Raw genomic sequence first — 14,399 nt, forward strand, 5'->3', positions numbered from 1 at the left:
ATACCACGTATTCATACGTTTGTGACTGTTACAGAGCCATCTATCAAAAATCGAGAAAGTGGTCACCTAAAACATTCATACTTCTTTACGTACTGCACGAATATGTAATAAAATGGGGGTTCCCATTTTTAAAAAACGTAACTTTTTGTTTGATGCATATTTCGCGAGATACGCCCAGTCACTCTCAATGGACCACCCTATGTATATATGGATGGAGAAAACTTGTGTCACGAAATTTTAATCTTTGGTAGCTGATGCCAGTAGGAACCAGGATTACCAATGTGTGTAGATCGACAATGCACAATTTTTAAACTGAGAAAACTTGGCACTACACTCTCTGACAACCATAGCACTGCCCATCAACCGACAAATGGCTACAGGGTCATCACACGGCCAATACACAGTAATAACACTGGGACAGCTACAGCAGGTGAGGAAAAGAACTACATACAACGTAGATATGTACATGAACACACACAAACACACACACACTAATGTGTACATAGTACATACATTACATATTCAATTTACATGCACACATGGTATGCAGGCAACACCATACACAAATTTCTATACACTATGAAAAAAAAATTCATACAACTATTCCACATACACCTACAGACACATCAGTTATATACAAACGAGTAATCATTCACACACTCAGTCACTCAAGCGAGTAGTGTGAGAATGAGAGAGTCTCGGTCCCATCTGCACAGATGCATCATTTGTCATCATATCGATATTAGGTCGTGATACAGTATACATTTCATTGTCTCATGATCAAATGATTACTTGTTCCATTGTATCTGCAGAAGAAGAAGCCACATCAGGTCGCAGGCGCTACAAGTTGTCATAAGTCATGAAAGCCGTTGTGGCTGCATGATGCTGCTTTTAGGTAATTACTGTTGTAGTATGGGATACATACATCTTGCATCTCAGATCCATCAAACACCATAATCTGTGACCCATTCACGTTGCTTCCCAGCAGGTTGATAGCTTTTCGTTTTGAAGTGTAATACCATAAGTATAATTGGCCACATATTCCAACATGTGGAATTCTTTATGATTGTACCTAATTACTCAGTATGGATCACGTGGATGAATCCATATAAGGTAACTTTGAATTAGCGAAGTTTGGTTTTGCAGAACTCATAATGGAATCGTTACTTACTAACATACATAGGCTTCATGAGTTCCATCATAATCTTAGACATCTCCACAGCGACATATGTTTGATAGAAAATTGTGGCCCATTTAAAATTTTGCCTGACAACCAATCTTATACACTACAGCGCCCCTCTCATTGTGAAACTACATGGATTTCGTGAATGTTTCTCAAATTCTCCATAGTTTTCGCAAAAGCAGCATTTTTCATTAACTTAAAAATTCGTTCTCTAAATCACATGACACGAGAGTCCTGTTTTTGATGTTAATAAAATTATATGCTTCTCAACGAGCATGACTGCATGAGGGAGATAATGAGGGTGACTCTAATCAGGTTCACTCCCAAACTGAGACACTTATGAGGTTTACCGTCCCCCCCCCCCCCCCCCCCCGCTCACCCCCCTACCCTCCTACCCTCCTACCAGCTTTCTTATCATTTTGTGGATCGAACCATTGCATGCAAACTAGCAGGATCTGCTAGGTCTGCCTAGATGACATATTCTTCACCCGAATCTGCTGTCTCACTTTAAGTCATCCAACCTGCGGATGCCCTCATTGGATAGCCATACAAATTTTTCACCAGGCAATTATTGTTGCAAGATATATTAATTTTAGTTGTTAACATCAGGGTGCATGATATAACTCACGTCCTCAGATGCTTGACCTGTCCACCCTTTCACAGGTTACTCGGCTTGGTGTGCATATGCACACATTGGAAAGTCCCCAGTGGACCCTACGCCCAAAAGAGAACAGCCTGTTGACATTATTAGTAATTCGATGTTGACTCATGTTAGGTTCAACGTTGCATCCCATGAAAGCACTGGTGTGGGGTAATAGAATGCTGGATCCAGGCTACCGAGGGAGATGGCGCAGTGGTTAGCACACTGGACTCGCATTCGGCAGGAGGACGTTTCAAACCCGCCTCCAGCCACCCTGTTTTAGGTTTTCCGTGATTTCTCTTAACCGCTCCTTTGAAAGGGCACCGCCGACTTCGTTCCCCGTCCTTCCCTAATTCAATGAGACCGATGACCACGCAGTTTGGTCTCTTCCCCCAAACAACCCAACCCAACCTGGACCCAGGTTGAACGTGGTCATTCATACAGTCCAGAATTTCGCGAAAATATGGGCAAGTAGTCGTACATTCATGTCCCTGTATAAGTGTACACACCGTCTTAAATCAGAGATATTTCGTTCCTACCAAACATTCACTACATGGCGACGCTACTCATCTGTTGTGTAGACATGTAATTGGTCACAGTACATCTTACTTTTTCTTCTACTTATTTTTGAAAAATGACGCACCACCAAGGTATTATCCAAATGGGATGAAAACCGCTACATGAGATGTACATGTACAGACAGATAAATCGTTACAGTTACAGAGAGCTATGCAAGAGAGAGAATTTCATAAAGTGATCAACTCAGTAAAATGTTGATTTACCACTGACCCAGGTGCAATCAGTTACTGGGATTGGCATTAAATAATATTGTTATTGGATGGCCTCCTTTGGGATTTTATACCAAATTCTGTCCAATTGGAGTGTTACACTGTCAAAATCACGAGGTAGGATAGCCCTGCCTTAATGCTCCAAATGTTCACAATAGGAGAGAGATCTGGTGCCTGGATGGCCAAAGTGAGGTTCGAAAAGCACGAAGAGAACCAGTAGATACTTTCGCCCTTTGTGGAGAGAGGGGGAATTATTTTGTTGAAATGTAAGCTCAGTTTGGCTTTCCACAATGGGCAAAATCTGAGGCATAGAAGATCGTCGATGTACCGTTGGGCTGTGAGGGAATCGCAGACGGCAACAAAATGGCTCCTGCTATGAAAAGTAGTGGCACCCTAAACCGTACCCTAACGTCATACCACACGGAATCGATGCTGCATTGCATTCCAAACGTGGACTATCACGCAGTTAAGCATGTCTACATAATGTCTTGGTCGTGTGTTGTATATGAAGGGCTGACGTTCAGTCATATGGGAGAAACGTCATTGATTGTCAACTGCCAGCTTTGTATCCAATGATGTTATGTACGGTCGCTAGAGCGTGAAATCCACTTCACTCAAAAAAGGACCCTTAGCGAGGAAATCGTTATGCAGCAACAAGATAAATCTCCAAGAATACAAACATTTGCCCATCTATTTGTAATTATTGTTTCGAAACAGGTAGTTTGCCATTTACTATGTATTTTAAGTTGCTACTATGAATCGTAAATTGCTTATGTAAAGTAGAAAATAAGTATGCGTTTACAACAAAATATATATTACCATACGACGCCTTTGACAGTACAGGTTAAAGGTATTTCCCTGTGCCCCTTGGTATACATCCCATTTCCCTCTTCCTCTACTGTCGCGACCTCTAGATGAGGTGTATGATGAATGAAGTTTTGATGACACCCATCTTGAAATTCCAGTTCTATAATTGTCCCCAACAGTGTTTAGAGAGTATAGCATGGCCTCTTCTCTAAACTTTACATTTTAAGTTCCTTGAGTGCTTCGGTTACCTTTTGATAGTTGTATAGTTACAAATCAGATATAGGTAACTACACTTATGACAAAGGCAAACGTATGTAGGTGTAGAACGGGACACAAATCTCTCCTTAACTTTTGACTGCAAAAGATTTTAAATGATTTCTTTCATGTGTCTCCCTTTAATATGTAACAACTTTTGAAATACCTGTAACATGGACTCATTGTGTGACATCAAAATGAACTGTAAATTGACGTTTGGTTTATGTCAGCACCACCAGCGAGTGGATACTTAAAATTTAAGTGAAAGTCTGGAGACGGATTCGTTTGCGATGCAAGTAATCACATCGTGCCTTTGTGTTTGTGTGTGTGTGTGTGTGTGTGTGTGTGTGTGTGTGTGTGTGTGTGTGTGTCTGTGTGTGTGTGTGTGTGTGTATGTATGTGTGTGCGCGCACGCTTGTAGGGGGCAAAAGAATTATTACTAATGGTTACTTATTCTCTTACTTTCGTACAGCTCACAGTGCTCCAAAACGAATGAAGCGTTCACCACAGCATTGCGAACCGTACACAGCGTATACAAAAGACTGCAACGCTTGTTTTTGCAATAGAAACGGCACCAACGCTGTCTGCACGAATTTTGAGTGTAACACTGGCACACAGAGAGGTAAGTTCCTGACCTACTCGTCTCTATCTATACGTTCCTTGTTAATAGTGCTCTTTGCTTTGATTTCTGCGTCATGATAACCCATTCCTTAAGAGAAGGTCAAAAAGAAGATGTGTCAACAGTCCTTCTTTCAATGCTACTTGATTATTCTGTGAATAGATTTTGGGGGTTGTCTATTTCACACCAGAATAAGAATTTGATTGTGAAAGCTTAAGCTTTTGTAAGAGTTCTGCCATGCGAGCTCGGAATACAGAGGGTTAGCGCTGGGCAGATGTGGCGATCAGGTCGTCAACAAGACGTACTGACAATTAAATAGACCACAAGTACTAGTTAGGGAGCCAGTGTAACACTATATACTGCCCTGCCTTGGCGCTACTACAGAGTCAGACATGGGTAGAATAGAAGCGAGCTTGACAACCTAGTCATTATTCACCCAACACACGGCGCCAAGGAGTATTTGCAGTTCAGATAAATTAGGATAAATGCGCTCATACACTCAGAGACACCAGGACAAAAGGGTGGACTTGGCCCTCTAAAGAGAGAGACTTTCAGAGCTTAGTAAGTCATTTTGTTGTTCAGCCTTTCTGTTCAAATGGTTCAAATGACTGTAACCACTATGGGACTTACCATCTGAGTTCATCAGTCCCCTAGGCTTAGAACTACTTACACCTAACTAACCTATGGACATCACACACATCCATGCCTCGGGCAGGATTCGAACCGTAGGAGCAGCGCGGTTCCGGACTGAAGCGCCAAGAAGTGCTCGGTCAAGGCAGCCGACTGCCTTTCTGTCAGTCTCACTGTGACCATAGAGAATTACTGCTTAGTTTCACTGAAATCACGACAGGTTGATCTATGATGGTCAGCCTAATAATTTCTTGCTGGTGTCAACTTCGAGAGGCGCCCATCAGCCATTGCTGCGTACTGAGTAATTGTGTATCAGCAAACTGGTGAGGAGCAAGCCCTTCTCCACTACTGGGTCACTGTGGGTCATCTGCAAGGTGAAACATGTCAGTGCAGCCTGTTGCCGACCTTTTGGTGTCTACTGCAGTCTATGTCGATCCGTGGTATTGAATGAGCCCTAAGTCGTCACGACAGCTGACATTCTGGACCACAGTCAGAAATCTCCACCTGAGCGCATGACGGGCAGTCTTCGGGACTGCTGAGGAGGGAGTCATGCAAGGTCACTGCAGAACGCCTTCCTGGGGCTACTGCCGCTGCCAGCACAGTACACGGCTGTGGCACTGGCCTGCGGCGGCGACTTCAAAGACTTCCTGACGAGGCGTCAACACTCCTTCGCAGCATGTTGGCTTGAGCCCAGACTCCGACTGCATCTCTGAATACTCTTACATCACTGTACACTCTGCAAGATAAACAAATATTATTAGAGATACCACTGTATCACTGAGCGAGGTGGCGCAGTGGTTAGCACACTGGACTCGCATTTGGGAGGACGACGGTTCAATCCCGTCTCCAGCCATCCTGATTTAGGTTTTCCGTGATTTCCCTAAATCGTTTCAGACAAATGCCGGGATGGTTCCTTTGAAAGGGCACTGCCGATTTCCTTCTCAATCCTTCGATAACCCGAGCTTGCGCTCCGTCTCTAATGACCACCACCACTGTATCATGATGTCTCCGGGTGTGCACTGGAATACTCATCCATATTTCCTTACTGAATGCTTCATCTACTGACAGCAAAGTGGAAACAGCAAATGGGTCGCAACAGAATGTTACTCATGAAAGGTATTTGTAAGCTATCTCCTTTCTGCTTTGGCACACCGGATTAGCGGAGCGGTTTAAGGCGCTGCAGTCATGGACTGTGCGTCTGGTCCCGGCGGAGGTTCGAGTCCTCCCTCGGGCATGGGTGTGTGTGTTTGCCTTAGGATAATTTAGATTAAGTAGTGTGTAAGCTTAGGGACTGATGACCTTAGCAGTTAAGTCCCATAAGATATCACACACATTTGAACATTTGCCGGCCGGGGTGCCGAGCGGTTCTAGGCGCTTCAGTCCGGAACCGCACGACTGCTACGGTCGCAGGTTCGAATCCTGCCTCAGGCATGGATCTGTGTGATGTCCTTAGGTTAGTCAGGTTTAGGTAGTTCTAAGTATTAGGGGACTGATGACCTTAGAAGTTAGGTCCCATAGTGCTTAGAGCCATTTGAACCAATCCTTTCTACATTAATTACAGTGTCATATGATTCTTCAGTAAAACATATAAGGAAAAAACATCTGCTTTACTCACAGCTAGTTTTGTGTGCTTGCTCCACCTCAATTCACTCTGGCCATAAACATCCAGATACTTGAAGGTTTCGATTGATTTTAGTGTTCTGTTTCCACTCACATTATTAAATGTAACAGGATCATTCACCATTTTTGCTTTACACTAAGGAGAAATTTGGAAAAGGAACTGAAATTCATGGGGGAAGAAATAAAACTTCGAGTTTTGCCGACGACACTGTAATTCTAACAGAGGCAGCAATGGACTAGGAAGAGCAGTTGAGAGGAGGTTAGTGTCTTGAAAAGAGATTATAAGATAGCAGTCAACAACAGTGAAACGAGGATAATGGAATGTAGTCAAACTGAATCAGTTATTGATGAGGGAACTGGATTAGGAAGCGGATCACTTAAAGTAGTAGACAACGTTTACTATTTGGAGAGCAAAATAAATGATGTTGGCGAAACAGAGAGGATATAAAATGTGGGACAGCAGAAACGAAAAGATTTAGAATCGTTTTTCACTTTTTCATCTGTAGTCTCCGTTGAATTAACCGAAAATGGCAGAAAAATTTTCACGACACTGGAATTCTGTAGCGTTTTAACTGTGTGTGAAGAGGTTTAACTACAAGTTACTTCTCGATTTTGGGTCAAAATCTCATAGCTATTGACTAATAGTTTGTCTTGTGACATACAGGACTGAAAAACTGGGTTGAGGCCCATGGTATCATCCGTTAAGTACAGCGTGTGAGCAGTCGTAGTTTGCTGCTGTGGGAAAGCAGAGGTAATTTGTAAAATTTCGTATACGAAAGTATAGGATCGAGACGATGGAGGAATATCTCATCCCTTTCAGTTTATTATTCATAGATGGAAAATAATTTCTCTTACTACGGTAAGGAATTGTCATGAAAATCGGATATTTTAACGAGGTGAGAGCTGAGGTTACAGAAGCTACATGTATCCACTTGCCTACAGACATTAGTGATAAGATGTTGCTCTTGCTGCAGGTCTTCGTTAATGTGGTACTTTCTCGTGGCGTCAAGAGAACGATTCTAATAGTCCCTGTCAGGGAGTTACATTAACCTTTGCAACAAAATACACTCCTGGAAATGGAAATGGAAAAAAGAACACATTGACACCGGTGTGTCAGACCCACCATACTTGCTCCGGACACTGCGAGAGGGCTGATCACACGCACGGCACAGCGGACACACCAGGAACCGCGGTGTTGGCCGTCGAATGGCGCTAGCTGCGCAGCATTTGTGCACCGCCGCCGTCAGTGTCAGCCAGTTTGCCGTGGCATACGGAGCTCCATCGCAGTCTTTAACACTGGTAGCATGCCCCGACAGCGTGGACGTGAACCGTATGTGCAGTTGACGGACTTTGAGCGAGGGCGTATAGTGGGCATGCGGGAGACCGGGTGGACGTACCGCCGAATTGCTCAACACGTGGGGCGTGAGGTCTCCACAGTACATCGATGTTGTCGCCAGTGATCGGCGGAAGGTGCACGTGCCCGTCGACCTGGGACCGGGCCGCAGCGACGCACGGATGCACGCCAAGACCGTAGTATCCTTCGCAGTGCCGTAGGGGACCGCACCGTCACTTCCCAGCAAATTAGGGACACTGTTGCTCCTGGGGTATCGGCGAGGACCATTCGCAACCGTCTCCATGAAGCTGGGCTACGGTCCCGCACACCGTTAGGCCGTCTTCCGCTCACGCCCCAACATCGTGCAGCCCGCCTCCAGTGGTGTCGTGACAGGCGTGAATGGAGGGACCAATGGAGATGTGTCGTCTTCAGCGATGAGAGTCGCTTCTGCCTTGGTGCCAATGATGGTCGTATGCGTGTTTGGCGCCGTGCAGGTGAGCGTCACAATCAGGACTGCATACGACCGAGGCACATAGGGCCAACACCCGGCATCATGGTGTGGGGAGCGATCTCCTACACTGGCCGTACACCTCTGGTGATCGTCGAGGGGACACTGAATAGTGCACGGTACATCCAAACCGTCATCGAACCCATCGTTCTACCATTCCTAGGCCGGCAAGGGAACGTGCTGTTCCAACAGGACAATGCACGCCCGCATGTATCCCGTGCCACCCAACGTGCTCTAGAAGGTGTAAGTCAGCTACCCTGGCCAGCAAGATCTCCGGATCTGTCCCCCATTGAGCATGTTTGGGACTGGATGAAGCGTCGTCTCACGCGGTCTGCACGTCCAGCACGAACGCTGGTCCAACTGAGGCGCCAAGTGGAAATGGCATGGCAAGCCGTTCCACAGGACTACATCCAGCATCTCTACGAACGTCTCCATGGCAGAATAGCAGCCTGCATTGCTGCGAAAGGTGGATATACACTGTACTAGTGCCGACATTGTGCATGCTCTGTTGCCTGTGTCTATGTGCCTGTGGTTCTGTCAGTGTGATCATGTGATGTATCTGACCCCAGGAATGTGTCAATAAAGTTTCCCCTTCCTGGGACAATGAATTCACGGTGTTCTTATTTCAATTTCCAGGAGTGTATATCTTTGTAGAGTAGTGCTCATAGGGGCGAAGGCCATTAGGTGAAGAGAGATGCAAATGAAACTGTAGGTACAACGTTTTCCACAAATGCATAATCATACACGAAATTTAGGGGTCTCATTCAACTTACGGGATCAAGACGTGGCTGTTATTCCTCGTCGACGATAAATGAGATGTCCTGGCGGTAAGAGCCACAGCACATGGTAATTAATTTCGGTAGTGGGGCAGGTTCAGACATTAGAGATCGTCAGGAATCATCCAAAATATTATCGAGTGCAGAAAGTCTACAAGAATTTACGTTATGTTTCTGTGGGCGGAAGCATAACAACTGACAAACCGCAATGCCTACCCTCCTTTCACTAATCTACTTTCTAACAGTTTTGTGTCAAGAATGAGTTCGAGTCTCGGTCGGGCACACAGTTTTAATCTGCCAGGAAGTTTCAGTTTTGTATTGCTACTTTGAGAACATGAATCCCATAAAAATTCTTGGTAATGTGTGATTAGCTATAATTGCTTGGAAGTACTTATTAATACCAATGATAAAGTAACCAGTTGCCGGCAGTGTGTAGCCTTACCTGATCTTCGTAAGCGTTTAGGTTATTCAAGTGCAAATATCCTCAATTGAAGAAACTCCTAATTTATCCCAGGATCATCATCCAAATGCATGTACCCACAACATATATCCAAATCTCAGTAAATAATTATAAACCCTCTCTACGCACAAAATATTACGGTTATAGTTAAGAAAAATTGACTTATTTACTCATGATTACATCAATAGATTCAACATTACTAGTACAAGTACATGTTATTTACATATCTTCGACAAACGGCTCCTTTGTAGTTACGATTCTAAAAGCACACTGCCGCCTAACGGTTCTTGGCGTTGAATTTCTTTGTTGTCATGTTATTCCGCTACCAGATGGCGTGAACGTGTACCACGAATCATTGGCGCACGCCTTACCGTTAATCACGTACTTGTGCACGATGCGTAATATAGCACACTGATGGTGCAGTCGACGATGTAGAGTCCCCGAATCATTACGAAGTCGACAGGGTAGCCTTGATGTTTGAGCATAGCTAGTCTATGAGTGTGTGAGAATCTGTTACTCTTGTTTATCGCCCTTAAAATGTGGTCATCATCTGTGGCAGAAGATATGAAATCATCTGCTGGAAGGTGTAATCGTATGGCTTATAGCTGTGATCTAGTAAAATGTGATGGAACTGTATTGTGAATGAGACACAAGAATGCTGATGCTTCATACGTGCATTTGAGCAATTGTATCACTGGCAGAAATGGAGTTTGAATTCAAAACTTGCTGCCGAAGACCACTGTGTAGAAATCATGGTGGTCTAACATAATGAATCACAAATTTCTGTTCAGGCTCCACATTTTTCAATGTTATCTGCACAGCTATATCGTCAAATTACCGTCTCCAGATGTTGCTGTGGCCACTGTGTGTAAACATGACTCTACGCAACATTCTTTAAAATACATTTTTATTTATGGCCTTGTTGCAAATGATTCGTTACAAATATAGCTTAACAGTCTATTCTAACAATTACTCCTCAGTAGTTTTCTTATGATAATTCTCTTAACCTAGAGGTGGTTAGAAAAATGATCATGACTCATACTGAAAAGAAGGGCTATGCAACTGATTACACTGCTCATAATATACAGTAACTCACTGGCTCGTACCCATTTGCTTATACTTTTTATATTTGAGCTCTTTGTATATTTGATGGCTGTTGGCAGCTGGCAGTGTTGCTCAAAAACACATTGACTGGAAAAAGTTACTCTTCCTGTTGCCATGAAAACTGACAGCAATTTAGAATACACCAAGGTGACAAAAGTCACGGGATACCTCCTAATATCGTGGGCCTCCTTTTGACCAGCGTTGTGCAGCACCTCCACGCGGCTGTGAATTCCATAAGTCGGTGGAAGCCCCTGCAGAAGTATTGAGCCACGCTGTTCTATAGCAGACCATAATTGCAAAAGTGTTATGCTGCAGGATTTTGGAAAGCAGCTCATCTCTCGATTACGACCCACTTCGAACGATATGCGTGGCCAAGAAATTAGTTCAAACTGTAGAGAATGTTTCTCAAATCAGTTGTGAACGGCGGTAGCCCAGTGTTATGGCACATTTTCATCCGTAACAATCCCATATTTGTTTGGGTACATGAAGTCCATGAACGGCTGGAAATGGTCTTCAAGTAGCTGAATACTACCATTTCTAATCCATGATCAGTTCCGTAGGACCATAGGACCCAGCCCATTTAATGTAAACTCAGCCCACGCCATTAAGAAGACACCACCAGCTTATATAGTGCCATGTCGACAACCAGGATCGACGACTTCGTTGGGTCTCCGTCTTACTCGAGCCCTACAGTGGTCTCTTACCAACTGAACTGGTCGCAATCCAAGGAGAGGCGCTGCAGGCGATGTGCTTTTAGCAAAGACACTCGCGTCAGTCCTCTGCTGCCATAGCCCATTAACGACGTATTTTTCCGCCCTCTCCTAACGGATACATTCGTCATACGTACCACATTTATTTCGCACTGTCTTGCTTGTCTGCCAGTACTGACAGCTGTACACGAACATCCTCTCTGTGGTGAGAAATAATGACTAAAAGCTGGTATTCTCAGCACACTCTTGACTCCGTGGATCTCGGAATATTGAGTTCCCCAACGATTTCCGGAATGGAATGTCGCAAGTATCTAGATCCTACTACCATTGCGCATTCAAAGTCTGTTAATTTCCGTTATGAGGTTATAATCACAACGGAAACCTATTCAGATGAATCGTCTGGAGACAAATGACAGCTCTGCCAATGTACCAGTGTTGTATACCTTATGTACAGAATACTACTGCGGTCTGTATATGTCTATCCCAAAACTTTTGACATCTCCGTGGACATTTGGTAGCTGTGTGACAGTCGACTTACTTCCTGGAGTGGTGCAGAACAATACTGCTAAATTCACTTGTTACTTCCTTGTCAATTCAATTACATATTTTAAATGAATTTCACTTATGATTATATAGGGTGGGGCTACATTCATCTGGGTAGCATCGTGCAGAGTTGGATGGTGAGAATGTGTCAGACACTTGAAAATGTTAATGCAGTATTAGCGTCATTTCACACATTTATAAAGCAGAGAAGTCTACTAGTGTCAAACACAGGTCATAATTTGAGGAACAAAGTTCTGAGAATTTACTTTTGGATCAGAGCATTGTGTGGTGGTTAGGGATACACTGTGGGGTAACCGGAACAGAAGAGAATAGAAACATTTGAGATGTGGTGCTGCAGTAGAATGTTGAAAATTAAGTGGAATAATTCGGTAATCAATGAGGAGGTTCTCTAAAGAGCCAGCTAGGAAAGGAATATGAGGAAAATAGCGACAACAAGAAGTTACAGGATAATAGTACACCTGTTAAAGCATCAGGGAATCACTTGCATGGTAATCGTTCGAATAGCTCTGAGCACTATGGGACTAAAACTCTGAGGTCAACAGTCCCCTATAACTTAGAACTACTTAAACCTAACTAATCCAAGGGCATCACACACATCCGTGCCCGAGGCAGGATTCGAACCTGCGACTGTAGCGGTTACGCGGTTCCAGAATGAACCGCCTAGAACCGATCGGCCACACCTGCAGGCTTCCATGGAAAGAGACAGAGCTGTGGATGTAGAAACTGTAAAGAAAAAACTGAGATTGGAATATATCCAACAAATAATTAAGGAGGTAGGTTTCTATTACTGCTCTGAGATGGAAAAATTGGCACAGGAGAGGAATTCGTGGTGGGCCACATTAAAGCTGTCAAAAGACTGATGATTCGAAACTAAAAACATCGTCGTTTTCGCTAGATCGCTCTGCACTCTGTAGCTGTAGTCGTGAGGGATTGCGCCTGAGATTTCCTGCGAGGTAATGGCCTGCGGCACCAGTGTCTGCTTGTATCTGTGCGGTAGCGGTGGAAGGCAGCAGTTACCTGGCTGACCAGCTCGCCAGGGATCCTGAATAGGACCTGTATGACACTGGTGTCGGAAGACACCCACGTCTTCCCATCCGTGAAGGCAAGCGTGAGGTGGCAGCAGCAGCAGAGTCTTTCAGATCTAGTTGGAAATGTCATCTTAGAGGGTTCGCACCTCAATGCGCTGTGGATGAAACGTCACAGTTTCTGACTCAGTGCTGGTTAGCTGTAACACTGAGAATCTAGGTGTGCAATTCCGGGAATTTGGATTTGTCAAGGTAAGCTATCCTTCTGCAGGGACGAAAATGTGTCCTACTTTTCTGGTCATTTTAGCACCATTGTCCACTTCGGGATTTCAAAATTTCTCCCTTCAGACTCTCTTTCTTTGCTGTGGCAGTAACTGTATAGACAGTGTTGCGTCCGATATGAAACATCTTGAGGAAGTTTGTGCAGTCATCATTATGATGAGACCTCTCTGTCGCTACGATATTAGTTTTGTATGTTGCTTGCTTGAGCTCTAAGCCACCATATACATCTATATATATATTCCGCAAGCCACTGTACAGTGTGTGGTGGAGGCTACCCTGTACACTGTTAAGGATATCTATATAATGCCTTGGTCGTTAGGTGTATATGAAGAGCTGACATTTAATCATGTGGGAGAAACATCATTGATTGTCAGCTGTCAGCTTTGTATCCGATGATATTATGTAGGGTAGCTCGAGCGTGAAACCAACTTCACTCAAGAAAGGATCCTTAGCGAGGGCATCATTATGCAGCACAACATGATAAATCTGCAAAATACTAAAAATTTCCCATCCCTTCGTAATTATTGTTTTGAAACAGGTAGTTTGCAAGTTACTGTGTTTTAAGTTGCTACTATGAATCGTAATTTGCTCATGTGAAGTAGAAAATAAGAATGCATTCACAACAAAATGTTTATTACCATACGACGCCTTTGACAGTACAGGTTAAAGGTGTTTCCCTGTGCCCCTTGGTATACATCCCATTCCCCTCTTCCTCTACTGTCACGACCTCTAGATGAGGTGTAACATGAATGAAGTTTTGATGTTGCCCAGCTTGAAATTCCAGTTCTATAATTGTCGCCAACAGTGTTTAGAGAGTATATCATCGCCTCTTCTCTAAAATTTCCATTTTAAGTTCCTTGAGAACCTTGGCTCCGTTTTGCTGCACCAAGAAGAAATGCCGAGGATAAACGGGTATTCTTTGGACAAATGTATTATACTAGAACTGACATGTGATTGCATTTCCCACGCAATTTGGGTGCATAGATCCTGAGAAATCAGTACCCAGAACTACGACGTTTGACCGTAATAACGGCCTTGATACGCCTGGGGATTGAGTCCAACAGAGCTTGGATGGCGTGTACAGGCACAGCTGCC

General features: G+C 44.0%; 1 protein-coding gene across 3 annotated transcripts in view; it reads left to right on the plus strand.

Moving 5' to 3' along the window:
* LOC126284338 (uncharacterized) overlaps positions 1-14,399 on the plus strand; it is a 285,882-nt gene that overhangs the window by 240,386 nt on the left and 31,097 nt on the right. For all 3 annotated transcript variants that reach the window (XM_049983188.1, XM_049983187.1, XM_049983190.1), the window contains exon 14: positions 4,146-4,295. In XM_049983188.1, the coding sequence (XP_049839145.1) occupies positions 4,146-4,295 (150 nt within the window). The remainder of the gene's footprint in view (positions 1-4,145; positions 4,296-14,399) is intronic.

The sequence above is a fragment of the Schistocerca gregaria genome, chromosome 8, assembly GCF_023897955.1.
Source record: "Schistocerca gregaria isolate iqSchGreg1 chromosome 8, iqSchGreg1.2, whole genome shotgun sequence".
In the NCBI taxonomy this organism is placed as follows: domain Eukaryota; kingdom Metazoa; phylum Arthropoda; class Insecta; order Orthoptera; family Acrididae; genus Schistocerca; species Schistocerca gregaria.